The sequence below is a fragment of the Solanum lycopersicum genome, chromosome 2 (genome assembly GCF_036512215.1).
Source record: "Solanum lycopersicum chromosome 2, SLM_r2.1".
Taxonomy (NCBI): Eukaryota; Viridiplantae; Streptophyta; class Magnoliopsida; order Solanales; family Solanaceae; genus Solanum; species Solanum lycopersicum.
Genome location: NC_090801.1, coordinates 60,752,110 through 60,770,507, shown reverse-complemented (window position 1 = coordinate 60,770,507; position 18,398 = coordinate 60,752,110). Strand labels below are relative to the sequence as shown.

General features: G+C 33.3%; 3 protein-coding genes across 6 annotated transcripts; 1 reads left to right on the top strand and 2 right to left on the bottom strand.

The window, feature by feature from the left end:
• Positions 1 to 789: 789 nt before the first annotated feature.
• On the bottom strand, positions 790 to 3,102 carry CYP77B11 (cytochrome P450 77B11). Its single transcript, XM_010318299.4, has 2 exons — positions 2,239 to 3,102; positions 790 to 1,729 (listed from the first exon to the last, which is right to left on the bottom strand). The coding sequence occupies exons 1-2, from the start codon at positions 2,992 to 2,994 to the stop codon at positions 959 to 961; spliced, it is 1,527 nt and encodes a 508-aa protein (XP_010316601.1). The 5' UTR covers positions 2,995 to 3,102; the 3' UTR covers positions 790 to 958.
• Positions 3,103 to 8,916: 5,814 nt separating this feature from the next.
• LOC101257827 (RNA pseudouridine synthase 6, chloroplastic) lies at positions 8,917 to 13,476 on the top strand. 3 transcript variants are annotated; one of them, XM_010318306.4, is made up of 11 exons: positions 8,917 to 9,205; positions 9,572 to 9,700; positions 9,845 to 10,099; positions 10,182 to 10,263; positions 10,464 to 10,579; positions 10,697 to 10,751; positions 10,899 to 11,010; positions 11,307 to 11,476; positions 11,918 to 12,266; positions 12,382 to 12,466; positions 13,065 to 13,476. In XM_010318306.4, exons 1-9 carry the CDS (start codon positions 8,946 to 8,948, stop codon positions 12,188 to 12,190), a joined length of 1,452 nt encoding a protein of 483 aa, XP_010316608.1. In that variant the 5' UTR covers positions 8,917 to 8,945; the 3' UTR covers positions 12,191 to 12,266; positions 12,382 to 12,466; positions 13,065 to 13,476. The 3 variants fall into 3 exon arrangements, with proteins under 3 accessions (XP_010316608.1, XP_010316610.1, XP_004232727.2); XM_010318308.4 differs by lacking the exon at positions 12,382 to 12,466 and having other exon boundaries at positions 13,094 to 13,476; XM_004232679.5 differs by lacking the exon at positions 12,382 to 12,466.
• Positions 11,715 to 18,363, bottom strand: LOC101257526 (beta-glucosidase 18). 2 transcript variants are annotated; one of them, XM_010318304.4, is made up of 12 exons: positions 18,029 to 18,363; positions 17,892 to 17,958; positions 17,605 to 17,663; positions 15,940 to 16,015; positions 15,768 to 15,842; positions 15,571 to 15,658; positions 15,244 to 15,496; positions 14,824 to 14,939; positions 14,469 to 14,718; positions 14,267 to 14,369; positions 13,797 to 14,137; positions 11,715 to 12,257 (listed from the first exon to the last, which is right to left on the bottom strand). In XM_010318304.4, the coding sequence occupies exons 1-11, from the start codon at positions 18,191 to 18,193 to the stop codon at positions 13,827 to 13,829; spliced, it is 1,563 nt and encodes a 520-aa protein (XP_010316606.1). In that variant the 5' UTR covers positions 18,194 to 18,363; the 3' UTR covers positions 11,715 to 12,257; positions 13,797 to 13,826. The 2 variants fall into 2 exon arrangements, with proteins under 2 accessions (XP_010316606.1, XP_010316605.1); XM_010318303.4 differs by lacking the exon at positions 11,715 to 12,257 and having other exon boundaries at positions 13,565 to 14,137.
• Between the last annotated feature and the right edge of the window lie 35 nt (positions 18,364 to 18,398).

Genomic DNA, 18,398 nt, shown 5'->3' with positions numbered 1-18,398 from the left:
CCACTAACTTTATATTTAAGGCAAGAATAGTCAAAAACGTATCAAGAAATCCGACCCAGACTGGGATTTCGCAGTCTGTGACGGCCCGTCGCGCCTGCGATGGTCCGTCCTGCTGCCTGTCACAAAGTTCAGAGACTCAATTTCTCTGAAGAGTCTGTGACGGTCCGTCACACCTGTGACGGTCCGTCCTGCCATTCCGTCACAAAGTTCAGAGAGTCAATTTTCAGAACCCAATTTCAGATTTTCTAAGTGTTTTGAAACGAGACCCTGCGACGGTCCGTCGTGCCCATGACGTTCCGTCGTGGGTTCCGTCGTCTCAGCCTGTTTTTCCAGAAATAAAATCTGCTGCTCAAAACGACTAAACAGGTCGTTACAGGCTGTCTCCCAATTCAGGTCCGCTTTTACACTTTCTTGTCATACAGTGACCCATTTATTGCATTTTAAGTAATTAAAAAGTACTGTAATTAGTAAAATAATAAAATATATAAACTGATACATTAAAAGTATTACAGTGACCCATGTTGTATGTAATTTATTATAATAGCTTAATTAAAGAATTTTTAAATTATTGGATCATATTTCTTACTTACAGGGAATAAAAGAGATGTGAATGTTGATTATATTATCCAATTTATTATTAGCATATGTAAAAAGCGCGTAATTGCTAGTATGATATAAAAGTTGAACCTTTATTAATTATCATCACCAAAAAGTTTTTGTTGTTGATAGTTTGACAGTTGACACATAATTTATAAATAAATCTGCACTATATTAATGTGAACATATATATAGATAAAAAAAAACTTTCATCATTAATACATCCACAACCATTAGTGTCTAGGATCAAGCAAATTAGTGAAGAAACAGTATCCATAGTAATTTGTTTAACATTAAAAAGGAGCCACCTAAGAGCTTATATAATACATTGTACGTAGACACATATTGAAATTAATTAATTTTAGATCCTTGGCAAAATAATTGCTTTGAGGGGATTTTTCATCACTACGGTAAAAGCAAAGGTCTCTGTCGGGTCGGGTGGGTTGCCGGGTATGGGTATCCACTTGAATTTATGAACCATCTTGGCAAGCATCAGATTAATGTGCAACGTACCCAATGACCAAGCGGGGCAGATCCGACGACCCGCCCCGAATGGTAGCATCTTGACACCTCTCATTCCGGTTAAGTCCACGTCAACTCCGTCCCCGGTCAAAAACCTTTCGGGTCGAAACTCGGTCGGGTCTTTCCATAGGCTCGGATCCTCCGTTAACCATGCGGTGTAAAATTCAACATAAGCATCCGAAGGGATATTGTAGCCACCTAATTGTGTGTCATTTGTTACAGAATGTGATAAAACAAAATGGCTAGGTGGATGCCTTCTAAAAGTCTCCTTCACAATGGCTCCAAGATAAGGCAATTTTTCAACATCACTTTCTGAAATGGAACCATTTTTACCAACACAATCAACTATTTCTTCGTAGAGTTTTTCTTGGATTTCTTGGTTCATTACTAAGTGAAGCAATGCCCATTCAAGTGCTGTGGCACTTGTATCAGTTCCTGCACCTATTGTTTCTGAAACAAGTGTGATAATCTCTGCTTCTCCTAGTTTCCTGCCAGGTGGCTCGAGACTAAATAATGAATCAACATAGGCTGCACCAATTGGACTTACCATTTCTGATTCACTGCTATTAGGATCTCCATTGCTGTCCACAAATGCCTTTCTGTCTCGTACCTGTATGATTTTTTTAACAACTTAAACTTTTAAATAATACAGTCATATAATTTAGTAATCACAAATGAAATTAAAGGTCAATGGTTCAAATCTCATTGTTTTCCACAAAACAAAAATAGTTCCACGTGTTTGACCCATAAAATAGAATCAGATAAGTTTATAATTTAAGCAATAAATAAACTCCTATTATCTCTATAATGTGTAGCTTGTTTGGTCAATCTTTTAATTAAAAAACCAAAAAAAATACATCTATTTTTATATGAAATTTGCTTTGTTTTAAGAGAGTCAGGTGTTTGACATAACTTCTATATAAAAATAGTAAATATTTTGAGTAGTAGTACAAGCAAATAAAAAGTAGCTTTAATTTGATCTCCCCTAAAAACCACTAGTTTTGGGAAGTTGGCCAAACACAAAACGCTAGCCTAATATTTGGTAAAAGTGATTTTCAAATTAATTAACCATACAATTCACTCTCCAAAATAAACTGATTTTTAGAAATTTAAACTTACCAAAGGAGTTAGGTACTCAAGTTGAGTCTGCCTCAATTTTTTTGCCTGTTTCACTTGGCTGCGAAACAAGGGTGTAAGCACTGGCAAAAAGTCAGGAAGTTGAGGAGCTGTAATAAGCATAACATCTTTAAGTATACTCTCAATCTTCTTAATTCTCTCTTCAGAAATTTTAGCTCCAAAACAAAGACAAATTAGAATGCTACATATGGTAAGCCTACAATTAGCCATCACTTCCACGAACCCATTCTCAGAAACCTCATACTCAAGCCTTTTCATATGATATTCCATAGCCCATTTCCTTATCCAACTACACTGCTTAATCCTCGTTGGATTAATCAACTCCGTAACAAAATTGCGTCGGAGTGCGCGCCACAACGGGCCATACTCCGCCGAGTTGATGGCGCACTTTCCCACGGAGAATATCAAACGGATCGGTGAATCCGGTGGACGGCTCGCGAAAAGCGGGCCGTTTTGAACTAATGCCTCGTGGATTAGTTCGGAACTAGTAATTATAACAAGGGTACGTTGTCCCATTTGCATGGTGAAAATAGGTCCATATTTTTTACGTAAATCACGTACTACGTAAATAAATGGACGACGTTGGAGAATAACTTGAAAAAGATTTCCAACCAATGGCCAACCAGGAGGACCCGGTGGCAAATTTTTCTTTCCACCACCGGTGATTGACCAATATTTCCACCATATAAATAAAAAGAGAATTGCTAAGCCAAGTAATAGAATATCCATTACCTCCATATTTTTTATTTTTTTTTTCCTTTAGAGTGTGTTGTGTTGTGTTGTGAAATGTTTATTTGTTTATAAAGAAAAAAAAAATTGGGAGGGTCAGATCGGAAGTGAATGAGTTTATCTACCTACTAGTCATATATTTATTGAATACTCAACAAAATATTTACCATACATTTAATCTCCGTACCCGATCATAAATATTTTAGTAGTTACTTGGTAGGAGGACAACTATATCTGACATCTACTTGACTTTACAAAAAATATTATCTATTTTTATATTTCCGTATAAATTTGATAATTAATTAATTAATTGGATTTATATACTCATAATTGGGTATTTAGGGAAAAGAAAGAGATTTTGACCTGAATATGATGAGTTAGGTTGCAGTTTGGAAGATTACTCTATGAAATAATCATAATTAACTAGGAATTAAAGATTAATACAACTTTATTTAATAATAAGAATTATAGAAAAGTTTTGAATTCAGTATTATAATTAAGTGGATCAACAGGTGTGTACATCAAATGAATTAAATTGGTACTACTCCTGTTAGCTAGGAAAAAACTATAGATTATACGTGAAAAGAAGCAATAAATGACAGTCTCTACTCCTCAACCTCCAAATATGGAGAAACAATATAATCTCTGACCAAAATAAATATGAGAAAAAATATATTAAAAACTAAAACAATGAAAATAATATAAAAGAGTTTTTGGTACTGCACAACCGATTTCATGTCTAACCTGTAACCAATAATGAGTACACAAATTGATATGTAGTATATTTTTCCCTGCTCATCTAACTTTTTTTTTGGGTCACGAGTTTCCACTTCAAAAATCAACTCGAGCATCATTTTTTTCTCTTTTATGACAGTTTCTAAGAAATGGGTTGGATTGACCAAACTATTAGAAGAGACGAATAATTTTTAAATTACAAGGATATCAATTATCACACAAGAAAAAATTAAATAAGATATAGTGGTATACACCTTTATTTTGTAAGCGGAAGTGGAAAACCATGGTATATTAAAGATCTGTTTAAGAAATTTACTCCTATATTTAAAAAAAACAAACAAACTTACCCATTAGAGAGTCGTCTTTTATTAAAAAGTATAAAAATATCAATAACAATAAGTATCAGTAAAGAGGGTTAGATCTTACCTTATCGATTCTAATGATTAATGAAGTATCTAATGTCAACTAATCTAAGAATTAGAAAAAACTAATTAGCACTCTGTGATGATATTGGTTAAATAATGAAAAAATATGACAATCTATATGCATGTATCATAACATGTTTTGTTTTTTTTTAAAAATAAAAATAAAATAATACTAGAGTACTATACTATAAACTAGAAAAAAAAGAGTCATTACATCAAAGTTGGGTAAGTAAGAAATCAAAAGTTATTAGAAGATCTACTATATAACGCATTCCAACAATATAATATACATAATTGAACTAAAAACAACCGTCCATTATCAGTTCTTAAGGCCAGTTAGCAATATTGGTTACTTTCATAATCTTTTCCCATCGATCGTTTGGATCATCTCTAATTGTATACACTATTTTTTTAATTTAATTAGATCATAGAACTCATGAAAATTTTCGTCAAGTATGATGTCTAATAACATGTTTGAAATTACAATGAAATTTTGTGTGAATATTGAGTCTACCAGGTTAAAATTTTGAATCTATATAGTATCTTTAATCGCTAAAAGATATAATCCTTTTAGTTCTTTATACGTACAATTCATCGATTGGCTAGCTTTATATTCATCGTGAGGGAAATAGAGTTTTGGACATTGCATATGAATACCTAAATTGATAAAGCAACAAATTCAAAGAATGAAGGGGACAGACACCATGAACCTATGTATATATATGTGTGATAAAATTGGTGAAAGATTCAAAAATTTGAGAAGATAGCAATTATTCTTGTTACTCTATAAATTATACGGAAAAAGAATTAATATATCCGAACTATTATAAATGATATTGATATACTCTTCGTCATGCTTTTAGGATATTAGTGCCCCTGCCAATAATAAATAGAGCATATATACCCTTTATATTAACGGACGGACACATGCTATAATTACATCCACTGAATTGATATTTATTAAATATCGGATCAACGAATAAAATTGTGCCACGTATCCCTATTTAATTTTCCGTTAGAGTGATGGACATATATATTTTAACTTTTGGACAACAAGGGACATTATCCAAAAATATGATAGAGAATATTAACATACTATTTTCGATAATTCAAGAATGTATTTCTCATTTCCCTCCAATTAAATAAGAAGAAACGTAACGTATGCAATTTGTTAATTAGGTACAGGTACTTTCACGGGCGATCACAATAATTTGCTCAACTTAACATAAAATGTTAGTTGGTAGATTCATATTTATTATTTTAGCTCTATGATTTCAATTTTTAAGATTTTATGAGTTTTTCTTTACTATTGAAAGTAGGCAATAAATACTTCTAAAAGTGATCATAAATGGATAGGCAAAATAAATTTTAATTTTATATACTTTACTTATTTATTATTTATAAAATTCCATGGTTAAATAAATATATACTAGTTAATTAATTAGTTACCATAGTTATAGTTTTTGTTAATTATCACTGTCGACCAATATTCAGTGATAATTATGTGGACTAAAATTTTGAGTATAATTTACACATTTGTATAATTTGAAATTCGCATAATATAATTTATATAACTTTTGTATAATATAATTTGTATAGCTATTTAGCATTCAGATGTTAATATTTGTATAAATTCGCTATTTCAAATTTATTTTAAAATAGCATAATTATATAAATATAACTGTAAATTATAAAAATAAGACATTTTAAACAAACAACCCATAAATATGAAAATTTTCTAGAATGACAGTCGACCTAAAAACAGCATATTGGAAGTTTTGATACACTTTCCAGAAACAATGAATATGCGTATATACCAATATTTTAAAGTCGTGAGCGTCAATGTTATTTGTCATGTTAATAAAATAATATAATAGTACAAGAAAATGTAAAATATTCTAAAATTTTTTTTAAAAACATTTATCTAGTATGCTAATACAAATATAACCAAGAACAAATTATTATAATTATGACATGTAAATCAACTATAGTATATGTCTTAGCTATCTAGACAACAAAAGGAAAAAAAAATGATTCTACTAATTCTATTACAAGTACTAAGTGATCAGTTTTTAGACTGCAAAGTTTTCCTATTATATTTAGGTGGGTTGCAGTTGATTAACATATACTGTGTTGCTCATAAATTGCATTAATCCAATTTTACTGATCAAGTGAGACTACAGTTCTTTGTAGAATTAAAATATCGAAGAATAACTTCGTCATTTAGAGCTTCCAATAATCACTACATTAAAAATGATTTTTAGTAGCGATTAATTAATGACAATAGCTCAATTGTCATTAAATTGTATTTTTAGGGACGATTAACACTTTTTGTATATGTTGCTAGCTTTTTAGTGACATTGAACCTAATGACACTTAACTAATGCAGGTAAAACTTTAATACTTTTTATTAATATACCTATTTATTGTCGCTAAAAGTTATTTTTGATATAATAAATTAATTATCAAAATAAGTGTTTAGTGGAAGACTCGTTAGGGCGTATTGATCAATTAAGAATTAAATTTCAAATGACCATAGAAGTTATTGAGCATTGAATAATTAAATAAAGGACATGTGTTTTTTTATCATTTAATTTTTTTAAAAAAATTAGATAATCAGGTATTTCAATATGCTGTTACAGTACACGGAGGTCATATGAGGCGGACCCAGTAAGCCAGACGCGGGTACTTGAGTACACATTGATTTCTAATTTTTTTATATATATATATATAAAATATGATACATATGTTATTATAATTTAAATGAGCACCCATAGAACAAAAGCACTTATGGGTAAACTGGTTTAAATTTCTGCAATAAGAGGTGCAAACCCATTGGGCAGGGTTTGAATCCTGCCAGTAGCATTTTTTTTTTTAAAATTTTTTCTGCCACGGCATATATACCCTCTCTAACATTTTAAAAAAAAAAAAAAACTTGTGAAATAACACGTTAAAATATGAAATTTGGCTATCTATTTTATACTCTCTGACAATTTTTTTTTTTTTTTAGAAATAACACATTAAAATGTGAAATTTAACTATCTACTTTAAAAAAAAAAAAAAGAAAAGGCAGTCTAACCATATCTACTAGTTTCATATAACATGTGATATCCTTCCTCCTTCAAAAGTACAATTTTCAATTAGTATAACTTCGGAGGTAATATGTTTCTCAATTGATTTATAATAATTAGTAATCACAAAAACTCTCAAGTTACTATATCTCATCAACTAAAATATTTTTAGTGTAATATTAATAAGATGTGATGTTATCTTCCTGTTTTAGAGTAACTTTTAAATAAAAATATATCACGAATATCTCAATAATTAAGTTAACTCTAATTCATATACTTCAATCCGCAAGATTAAAATGATTGCTTTTTTTTTTAACTTTTTTTTGTTAGATAGTTTAAACTGTCACATAGTCGAACTGTTATTGCGATCCTAGTTATTAACTTTGAGTCTGTGCCAATAGATCATAATAGATGAAGACTATAACATCTTTTTCAACACGACTCTTTATAATCAAACAAGCTATATACAATTTTTTTTTTGCTTGAAATTATAATATTACGAATCTTCATTTTTGTATATATGAAAAATCATATTGTCATGGAATTATGTCTATCATATGGGAGAAAAAAAGAGAAAAGATATAAAAGCATCATCGAGGTTGTCTTGATTTTTTAAGATATCTTAATTTTGTGAGTGTCCTATTATCCCATTGAATAATTTCACAATAGTGTGTATATCCCATTTTTATCCAATACCACTTATACAAAAATATTTGTAAGTCACACGCAAATAGTAGTCACTTGACATGTGTTAAAAATAATTTTTAATTGTTTTTATTTAATTTCTTTGATTTTTTTTTTCTGGTTCTCATTCTTCTTCACCTCAATGTTGTAGCTTCTGTCATTCCTTCGTCTAGAAGAACAGTCGCCAAACCCATTGTTGTGGGATGGAATTTTCTGGTAGCATTATCAATTATTTGTCAAACTACCATCAATTAATTTATTTATGAAAATAAATATCGTCAAATAATTAAAATTCAAATATTCAAAATATCACCAAGTCAAAATCTGATATTCAAATCACCTCCTTCTCCAACTTCTTACTCCCAAATCGATTTTTTTATAATTTCACTATTCTCAAATTTCAAACTTGATTTGTACGAGGAATAAAATCATTAAACTAATTTATTTTTCAAAATAAAAAAGAATAAGAATGAACACACTCACATTAGTTTTTAAAAAAATAAGGAAGACATAGATGTCCAAGAAACATAGATAAGCTAATGATGGTAGGGGTTTATGAGAATAAAAGATTTGAAAATTAAAAAATATTCCTAATAAAGCTTTAAAAAAATTAGTACACGGGTTCTTATATTTTTTCAACATAAGTCAAATTGGGAGTGTCACATGACAATTTTACGTTGATCTGAAGCTATATGAAAAGTCCTTTACGCGCCCAAATTTTGTGACAACACGAGTGGTGTTAAAATTAGTCAAAAAAGTATATTTATTATGGATTTAGATAGTTTCGTGGGTAATAAGACACCCACAAAATTAAGATATTTATTTTGAAAATTTGAAACAACTTCAGTGTATGGTGACTTAATGTTTTTTCTCTTAAAAAAAAAACTTTTTAGTTGCATTATGAAAAAGTTAAGGGAGTTGGATGTAATTTTTCAAAAATAGAAAGGCATAATCGCAATTTCCAAAAAATCCTTCTGTCTCAAAATTCTATAACTATATCAGTATCTTCAATCAGCCTTAAACCCTCTTAGAACCCCAAAAGACGATGGCTTTTGCCAGTGGCAGTTTCACTCCAATCGTGACCAATAGTTTGATTGCTTCTCGTTTATGGACCCCAAATTGGAGAAATGGGTTTTTTTCCCCTTTCAATATGGTGCACACATTTGCCTCATCTCGTAGCCGCCTGCTCAAGAACAAGAATCACTACAAAAGATTGGCCCTTTCATCCTGCAGTAAAAGCTTCTGCTGTCAGTCCACTGCTTTGTCTGATATCAATTCAACTTCTCACACTGTTTCTTCAAATGGGTAATTCTTGTTATTTCATTTGTTAGACTTCTGCAAAAGTTGAATGTCGTGTTCTGTATTTTAAGGTCATTTTTTTAAGACATAATTGAGTAAATGAAAATGGTAAATTTCTAATAGCTTAAGCTTTTAGAGAAGGTTCAAAATGGTTTCTTTACTTGTTGGCTATATAGATTAAAAAGTCTAAACAAGAGCAGGAAGCTTACATTGATAGTGTATTGCAACTTAAGTTTAGATTTGTAATGTTACAATTTTCTTCGATCGAGTAGAGACATGTCTCCAATGTCATCAACCTCCACCAGGCTAGTATCCCATTTGATTCTTATGATTTGTTACACTGATCTATTTGTTTTTATTTCACTTTTTCAGCCACCTTAGATATGGACGCTTGATGCCATGCCCTTTGCAGAACAGCCCACCTAGGGTTGAGCATCTTGTCGTCACAAAAGAAGGACCTGTTGTAGAATATATTTGTAAAGCTTTGGACCTCCCTCCATTGTAAATTTCTATCTTTCTTTGTTGTTCTTTTGTTATTTTCCTGCATATCATAATTTACACCTTGAGAGTGATCACCGATGAGTTGAGTGATAGGCATCTTGGATCAGTTAAGTGGTATTTTGACCAATGTTTTTCATCATTAAGATATGTGGAAGACCTTATACAGTTCGGAGCTGTGTATTACGCACTTGTATGTCCTAAGCCACCTCCGACTGCCAGTCCTGAGCAAATTAAAGTGTATGAAGAAGTTACAGATCCATCAGTTCTGAGAAAGAGAACTTCAATCAAAGGGAAAACTGTACGTGAAGCTCAGAAAACTTTCAAAATAACTCGTGCTGATGAAATTGTTGAAGCTGGAACGTATTTGCGGGTGCATGTACACCCTAAGCGCTTTCCAAGGTAATTACTGAACCCTATTCTTACTTTGGCTCATGACTTTTTGTCAGTAGGAAGGTAATGTTGTAAGATTTGATATGATTAGGTGCTATGACATTGACTGGAAATCTCGTATTATTGCTGTAACCGACGACTATGTGGTTCTGGATAAACCTGCTGGTACATCTGTGAGTACAAGACTTTATTAAATATGGTTTTTTGTTGAGTGAAATCCTCTAGCTGATATTTTCTGATAGTCATGTCTGTCAAGTAAATTACTTCTAACTGACATTGGTTTTCCTCTCATTAATTAGTGTTGTTCTAGGCTCTTCTTCTTTTTCCGTTACCAATAAGCTAACTCTTTTGCATATTGACAACTTAAACCCAGGTAGGAGGAACTACAGATAACATTGAAGAAAGCTGTGCTACATTTGCTACTCGAGCATTAGGATTTTCAGCTCCTCTGCTTACTACCCATCAGATTGACAATTGCACTGAAGGATGGTATGATTGGCTGTATATATCCCCCGTAAATATTCTTTTTTTTAAAAAAATTCAAGCAGAGGTGAAATAGGATGTCATGTAAAATAAAGGTTCTGGCATGACTTCTAATGTGTGCAGTGTTGTGCTGGCTCGGAGTAAGGAGTACTGTTCAGTATTTCATGGAAAAATCAGGGTGAGACTCACCTCTATGTCGCATATAGTCTTACAAAAGATTTGATATAGAGTTGTAGGGAATAACAACTTCATGTTCCCTTACAATGGAGGTCCTTTGTGGAGTGTACCATTTGGTCTTCTTGATACTTCATCTATTATCTGTCAGGAGAAGAAGGTCAGAAAGCTTTATCTTGCTCTTGCTGCTGCTCCAGTTCCTATCGGAATACTTACACACTACATGCGTCCTATTAATATGGCCCCAAGACTTGTTTCTAGAGGTAAGCAAGTAGCAATAATATTTTGCTTGCGTGAGAGAGATAAAAATAGACAGAGAGAGAAAGAGCCTGATAATGTTAAAATTGAGATTTCTAATCTGGATAAAAGGTTATAACAGTTGTCTTTATGCTTGTGTGTATTCTCAAGTTTCTAACACCCAAAAGAGCTGACATTGAAAGGATCATATGTTATATGTACATCTCCATGTCAAACAACCCATGATGTCGATGTTTGCCATAAGGAGTTGGATGTTCTTCCAAAAGTGCTCATATTTTCCTCTGGCATCTATGCTTTTCAGATTTTGTGAAAGGATGGTTGTTATGCCAACTTGAGGTCTTAGAATGCCAAAAGGTACCCTGGCCTAGTAGTGAAATCCAGAGGACATACAACCTTGAGGACTGTGGATGGGCTTTGAAGGACTATGCATATGAGTGTCAAATCAACCTTCTAACTGGTCGGACTCATCAGGTATTTAAATTTCAGTTTTCTGGTTCCCTCATGCATTTGTCCTTTTGTCCTCAGGATTTTTTTTCAAGTTTGATGTTTCAAAGTTGAGTAATTGTAGTTGTTTGTCCTACTTGCCAGTTGGGTTTTATTCCTATAAGTATTAGACAGGAAAGGCCTAATAACTCGGATCAGGTTACTTGCTCGCAAAAGTATGTCATAGTTGCTGTTTACAGGTCTAAAGAGAGAGAGAGAGCGCACATGACTAAACTATTTAATCATGCGTGAACTGGTTTACTAATAGTAGCTTTTGTTACAAGTTCATCTCTGGTTTTTGCAATCTTAAAACAAATGAAGACGTGAAAAGGAACCAAAACAGTGATTTTCTCAAAATGGCATTTCAGTTTGAAAATCGATGTCTTGACAATCAATGATATTCAGATGATATGTGGTCATAATTGGCAGATTCGAGCACAGTTAGCTGCATGTAGTGCACCAGTGGTAGGTGACTCGATGTATATGCCAGCTGCAATTGCTGAAATAGTCTGTCCTGGGAGTAATCCATTTGGGAAGAACAAAAAACTATATTCAAACGAAAATGATAAATCACTTGCAATAGACGAGTGGATAGCACAACATGGGAAGGAACCTAGTGTTGCTGTAGGTCTTCAGGCATGCCAGATCTCGTGGGACGATGGCCAGCACTGTTATGGTGCCAGAATGCCCTGGTGGAGGTAGATAAAGCTTGTGGCTAATGTTTAAGCCTGGCTTCATCAGAATAATGTGGCAGGCCTGACAAATTCTTCTGCACAAGGTAAGAACTTTGTAATTCAGCAATCACTATAAAACACAATTATCTTTAAGCTAAAAGTTACTTGTCTCCAAAAAAAAAAATTTAAGCTGAATAGTTCTTCTGTTCATTGGTGAAGCTTTGTGTTGTATGGTACCTCAGCTGGTGATAGAAAGAGGAAGCTGGTCATGATGTCAGCAAGACATCATATACTTAACTTAAAGGTGATAATAGGATCATATTCTGAAGTTCTGTTGGGATATGTAAGAGTTACATATATTTTGAGAGGAACTCTTCTAGACCATGAATTTGTGTTAATTACTATCAACCCTTGCCATCTATTATGCACCAAAGGCAAATAATAAACTTTTGAAGTTCCCTTCCTCTTGACTGTGTTCTCCTGCTCTTTCACTCTCCTTTGGGGAGAAAGCTAGACGAGAAAGATGAGTGGTTTGAGGTGGAAGGCTAGATCTTAGATTATGGACTGATACAATAGTAACATACTAGTAGGATTCTCTCTTTAACTTGCTGACCTGTCAGATGTAAAAATTCATGTGTCTTGCACTAGATGTATGCATGGCTAGGCTGTCATCTCGGGGTGTTGAGCGAAAGTTATTTGGACTTGTTTTCATCTGTGAAAAAAGGAATTGAGTTCCTACAAACCCCTGTCCTCAGCCAACCAAGTACCACCACTTTTTTCTGGGGAAGAAATGGTCATCTTTCATTTGACACCTTTAATAAGCACATTGTGCTATCTTGCATCCAGACAAGATAGCTTATTTCTGTCTATAGCTGATACTCACTTTTTATTTGTGTTTATAGATGATAGTCACTTCTTTATGTATCGACAGCAACTGCCTGTGCTGGGATCATATTATGAGCTTCAAGGAGAAGGCTCACTTACTGATCTACCTTGTGTAGTTGTGGAGTAGTCTTGAACTATGAAAAGGTGGGTAATATACCAGGATGTTGATGAGGAATTCACGGACACATTTCGGTCATTTGAAGGTACCCCATACCTTATCCTACTCTCGGAGTTTCTAAAGCAATGGTCTGCAGATAAGGTAGTCTTCCCTTGACCAAGGATCTTATTGTAGTAGTAGAGCATGTCTTCAGGGTCTCATTTTGAGGAATGTAAATACAATGTGCTGTCATAAATAGCATTTTTGGCTGATGTTGTAACACTAATTTCGTGAAGACAATGGAAAAAATAGTGGCAGTGAGTTTGTTATAATAGTCCATGCTTCTTGAATATAACTTTTCCATCCATCTGCTGATGGTTTTTTTTTAATCATGAGCTCTCTTAGAGTAGATTCCGAAAATCAGCCGGAGGAACATCCATTTTGTAGAATATTGGAACATTAAGAAATCTGTTGAAGCCTAACAGATTTTTTTTTGGGGGGTGGGAGGTGGGGGGTACTCAGCTTTCAACAGAATATTTCTGCTGCATAATTAAAATTTCTTGCTTACGTGATTACAGTTCCATTGGAGTGAATACAAGGTTAAATTTGAGCTTAACTCTTGTAATATGAAGGCAGGGATGAGGCTGCTTACAAGCTTCTGCTTTTGCATCATCTTCTTCCACTAGTTCTGGGCAATATGTGTTTCAAGCTGTATGTGGAAGTTATACATGAGTTGTTTATACCTGGTAGCTGATAATTTTGGGGTTCTCTGGAGATTAGTATAGTTGACATAGTGAAGTCCAAATCTTAGCTTATATCCGTGTAGCCACTCAAAGTTGTCAAGAAGGGACCAAACAAAGTACCCCCTCACGTCTGCACCTTCCCTGATTGCATTTGCCAGTGAATTTAAGCAGCTATACAAATAGTTCACTCTATGACTATCATTCAAGGTGTCCGTTATTGAAGGATTCAGATTATCATTCTCAGCAATGCCTGCAACATAGCCAATTGTGTCAATAGTAGCATCCCAACAGATCAAAATGCATCTCGTTCAAGTTATTAGTTGATAAACTGCATCTTTCTTAGCTTCTAAATGACAGTGTGAATTCCTTTTCTTCTTACCATTTTCAGTGATAACCACTGGAGTATTATTGAATCTCTCCCTCATGTACATCACAATTTTTTTCATCCCTTGTGGGTACAGAAAGATCCATGGAGCACCAGTCTGATTCATTTAAAGTTAGTGGAAAAAAATAAAATTTCAGCAATGTGGAAAGTGCTAGAGTGGGTTAAAAGATGAGAAAACATAGATGAGAAAACATACTGGTTGGCCAATGTAGACACCGTCTTTTTCTGTTGTAGCTAAATAGGAACCCTCTGACCAAGTGTTTCCATGTTCACAGGCAGAATATAAGCAATCTTTGATATATTTAGCCGTATAGTAATTGATGCCAATGAAATCTAAGCCATAACTCAGCTTGCTCAAATCATTCTTTGAGAAGTCTGGCAGATTAGATCCCAGAATTTGAACCATTTCTTTGGGATATCTTCCTAATATAATAGGGTCTAAAAACCTGCATATATAGGGGTACTTAGTAAAAAAATAACATTTTTTTCCTCTCTTTCTGATGCACAAGAAACCAGATTCCAGTACTGAACTACTGATAAGGAAAGATTACCAGTTGACGTAGAATGACCGAGCTCTCTCAGCTGCGGCTATGTCTTCTGAGGAATTGCTAAATGGTTCAAACCATTGGGTATCCAAAGAAATTCCGATCATTCCTCCTTGTCTTTTCTGAAAAGCAGCATAAAATAGACTATATTACTGATATTTGTATGATCTTCTAATGAACTTCTACAATATACCATTTGATAGATAGAGGGGGGGAAACAGTTTCCAAGCATAATTTTCGTGCTTTAGTCTTCCAAGTATACCATTTTCCTTGTTTTACTAACCCCAAAATTCACCTTCATATCATTTACAAGCCAGAAAATAGTGTTGCACTAAAGGGGTAAACCATTTGGATTAATTCTGCAAGATCATGCGTGTTGAGAGTTGACATGGCAAATGGGAAAGGGCATAGAGCCATCGAAAGAACCTGATATCTGGTACGGTAAATACTGATTGCAGCTGCATGAGATAGGATCATATTGTGAGCTGCAATGAAGGGCTCCCTTTCTGAATCACCAGCACTACAATTCCCAAATATACCGGAGCATCGAGCTGGAGGGTAAGTTCCCTCTCTATAACCACGAACAGCCATAAGGTTAGGCTCATTGATGGTTGTCCAGTATTTGACTCTGTCCCCAAAATATTTGAAGCATATGTCTGCATAATAGCTGAAATCATCCCTGAAACACCACACAAGTTAACTTGTTCATCATATACAACTACCTTAAAGTGTAAGATGGGACCAGCTACTTACTGTATTCGTGAACTAAGCCAACCACCATATCTTTCCTCAAGTTCTTGTGGTACGTCATAATGTGTTAATGTGATAAACGGTTCAATCCCTGAATTCACAGCACATAAAGAAGTCGTCTGAGCCCCAAAATTTACTTTTTTGCTTCATTTTGATATTATCAATAACTTAAAACTATAAGCAACTGCAACCGAATTGACCTTTCTGCAAGAGTGCATCAATAAGCTTATTATAGTGCTCAATTCCAGCCATATTAACATCTCCAAATGTCCCCTCTGAGTCAATTTACAACCGACAAAGAGAAAGATGGTTCAATCAAAATGACAATAAGAATTATTTGCTTAAAATGAAGGGAAGAGAGTAGTGACGTACTGGGCAGAATTCTTGCCCATGAGATGGAGAAACGATAGCTATTCACACCCATGTCTTCCATGAGCTTGATGTCCTCCTGTATTCATTTTATTACGAAACATCAGAAATTCAGAATTCTTGCTTTACGAGCAGTCTATTTTCTTGCTAATACACTGCATTGATCTAACATTCATTCATAAACTCTTCTGAGACGCTTATGACTTGTTGTGCAACAAAAGCATATCATGCGCTTATCTGCTGCTTCCTTATGATGTTGATCGATCAGCTTTGACACAGAATGTGAGTTTTAGATCTTAATTGTGAGAGCAAGACTAACTGTTTCCCTTCTGTGTCAAACATGTATGCTGTCTTTCAAGCACAAATTAGGGCCTTCCCTTTGCTTCTCGAATGATGTTGTATCAAAAAGTTTATGTAATTCTGATCTCCAAAAGTACTTTCTATCTAATTTATCAGTATTGTGTTGACAAACGACAGCAGTTTATTTTGTTGATCTTGAGTAGGCCAAATCATATTTAGTCTCCATCTAATCTCAATGTGCCTCACTATAGATGATCCCATCTCAACAGGATAAAAACATACAAGAATATGTTACCCTTCTGAATGGCCTTAAAATGATAAGAAATCACAATGACAGGGATAAGAAAATGACTACATCTGATATCTCAGAAATGTACAAAATGTTAGCATGTGAAAGAGAGCAAATGTCAAACACATCTAATTCTTTCACAACCCAAATATATACTAATTACCAGTAATAACAATATAAATGATAACATGATTAAATATTATTTCCTTATCTAAGGTACTCTCCCGCTGTCCCTATTTAGTTGTCCACTATAGACTAGGCACACATATTAAGATAACAATAATTAACATAGTAAAGTTACAATTTTACCTTATTAAATATGATTTCAGAAAGGATGAATTAAAAGTTTTTAAAATTTTTCAAGAAGTTTAAATGAGGGTATAATAGGATTTTTTAATCTTTTCTTGATTTGTCAAAATGGACAAGTAAATAGGAAACATCTAAAACAGGAAATATAGACGAGTAAATAGAGACAAAGAGAGTATTAATTAAGAGAATTGCTAGTGGGGCTTATAAAAATATGTATTATGATTATTAATAAAGATAAGTGTTAAAAATATCTAATTATCTTCTTCTTCTTTTAACTTCGTACCCGAATTATTGAGAGCTTGAATTTCATACCTAAACTATAAATTATCAATATCTGTTAGAGAGAAACACATGTCTCTATCATTAGATTTTCTTTATGGTGGGTGTACTGCACTCTTCATTTATTTTAAAGGAAGTCTTATAACAAATAAAAAATACTTCCCTAAATTATATATATAACCCAAAATGAGATTAAAAAAAAATAGGAGAGTGTTACGTGGAGTGGGTAGATATTTTTTTAAGCGGTGAGAGAAAGTGGTAGAGTGCTAAGGAAAACATTTTACCTTTTTTTATTATATAAGAGCGACAAGTATGTCCTACTACCACTATATATTTGAGCAAACAATTTTTAACCTATTCTGTCACGAATCAAATATTCACGTGTTCTTTTTCTTACCTGAATTTGTTCAAAAATAAAGAAAACAGACTTGTGAACAATATGTTTGCAACTACATAAAAAAGGGAAAGTTCAAATGATAAATTGGATTTACCAAATAACGATTGTAGTGATCAACGGCAACATCTCCATTGCTTCCATCCTCAATATGACCTGCAACAACACTAACCAAAATTAATATTTTTTTAAAAAAGCGGGGGCTAAAATTCTTGTAAATTTTCTCGTAGAAATTGATAATTCATTAATTAAAAAAAATGCATAAACATAAAATTGAACAAATTATGTCACTTAGACTTATGTGTCGCACCCCCAAAAGTTGGAGACATAAATGTAAAAATACGGTCATAATTAATGTATTATGCCTTAAAAAAGGGGGCTCACCAGCTTCGTGAGTAAAAATGTCCCAATTGTTGAGACTTTTTCCATCACTGAGAAATGCTCCTTCAAACTACGGAGAAAACAAGAAAAATTAAAGTTATACTCGAAACAAAAAAAAAAAAAACAAGTGTAGGAAGTACCTGGTAACAAGAAGAGGCTGTCCCAAACAAGAAATTGTTTGAAGATGAAACTTGATTAGGATTTTCTTTGAGAATATTAAGGATATCTTTTTGATGATATGATGATACTATGAAACCACAAAACAACATGCAAATTGCTATTTGATAAAACATTGCAGGAAGCATAATACAGCTTTGATTTGTTAAGTGAATGAGGAAAAATAGAGAGAAGTGGTGATTGATATTTCTCTTTCAAGCTCCTGAGAAAAAGGCACAAATAATTGCAACCTCTTCACGTTTTTTATTGATTCGAAAGAAAAAAGAAAAAGATGTACTATATAATATGTGTGATGTGTGCCGGTCTATTGTCCTATCGGGTACCTAAAATAAT

What these genes read in the sequence shown, in the direction of transcription:
- LOC101257526 (XM_010318304.4), bottom strand. Translation starts at nt 18,193, where the DNA reads ATGCTTCCTGCAATGTTTTATCAAATAGCAATTTGCATGTTGTTTTGT. An exon ending in ATCACTACAATCGTTATTTG is followed by an intron (nt 16,016 to 17,604) that starts GTAAATCCAATT and finishes AAATGAATACAG; the next exon opens with GAGGACATCAAGCTCATGGA. An exon ending in GTGTCTACATTGGCCAACCA is followed by an intron (nt 14,370 to 14,468) that starts GTATGTTTTCTC and finishes TAAATGAATCAG; the next exon opens with ACTGGTGCTCCATGGATCTT.
- LOC101257827 (XM_010318308.4), top strand. Translation starts at nt 8,946, where the DNA reads ATGGCTTTTGCCAGTGGCAGTTTCACTCCAATCGTGACCAATAGTTTG. An exon ending in GACAATTGCACTGAAGGATG is followed by an intron (nt 10,580 to 10,696) that starts GTATGATTGGCT and finishes TAATGTGTGCAG; the next exon opens with TGTTGTGCTGGCTCGGAGTA. An exon ending in CCCAAGACTTGTTTCTAGAG is followed by an intron (nt 11,011 to 11,306) that starts GTAAGCAAGTAG and finishes TATGCTTTTCAG; the next exon opens with ATTTTGTGAAAGGATGGTTG.
- CYP77B11 (XM_010318299.4), bottom strand. Translation starts at nt 2,994, where the DNA reads ATGGAGGTAATGGATATTCTATTACTTGGCTTAGCAATTCTCTTTTTA. An exon ending in TTGAGTACCTAACTCCTTTG is followed by an intron (nt 1,730 to 2,238) that starts GTAAGTTTAAAT and finishes AAAATCATACAG; the next exon opens with GTACGAGACAGAAAGGCATT.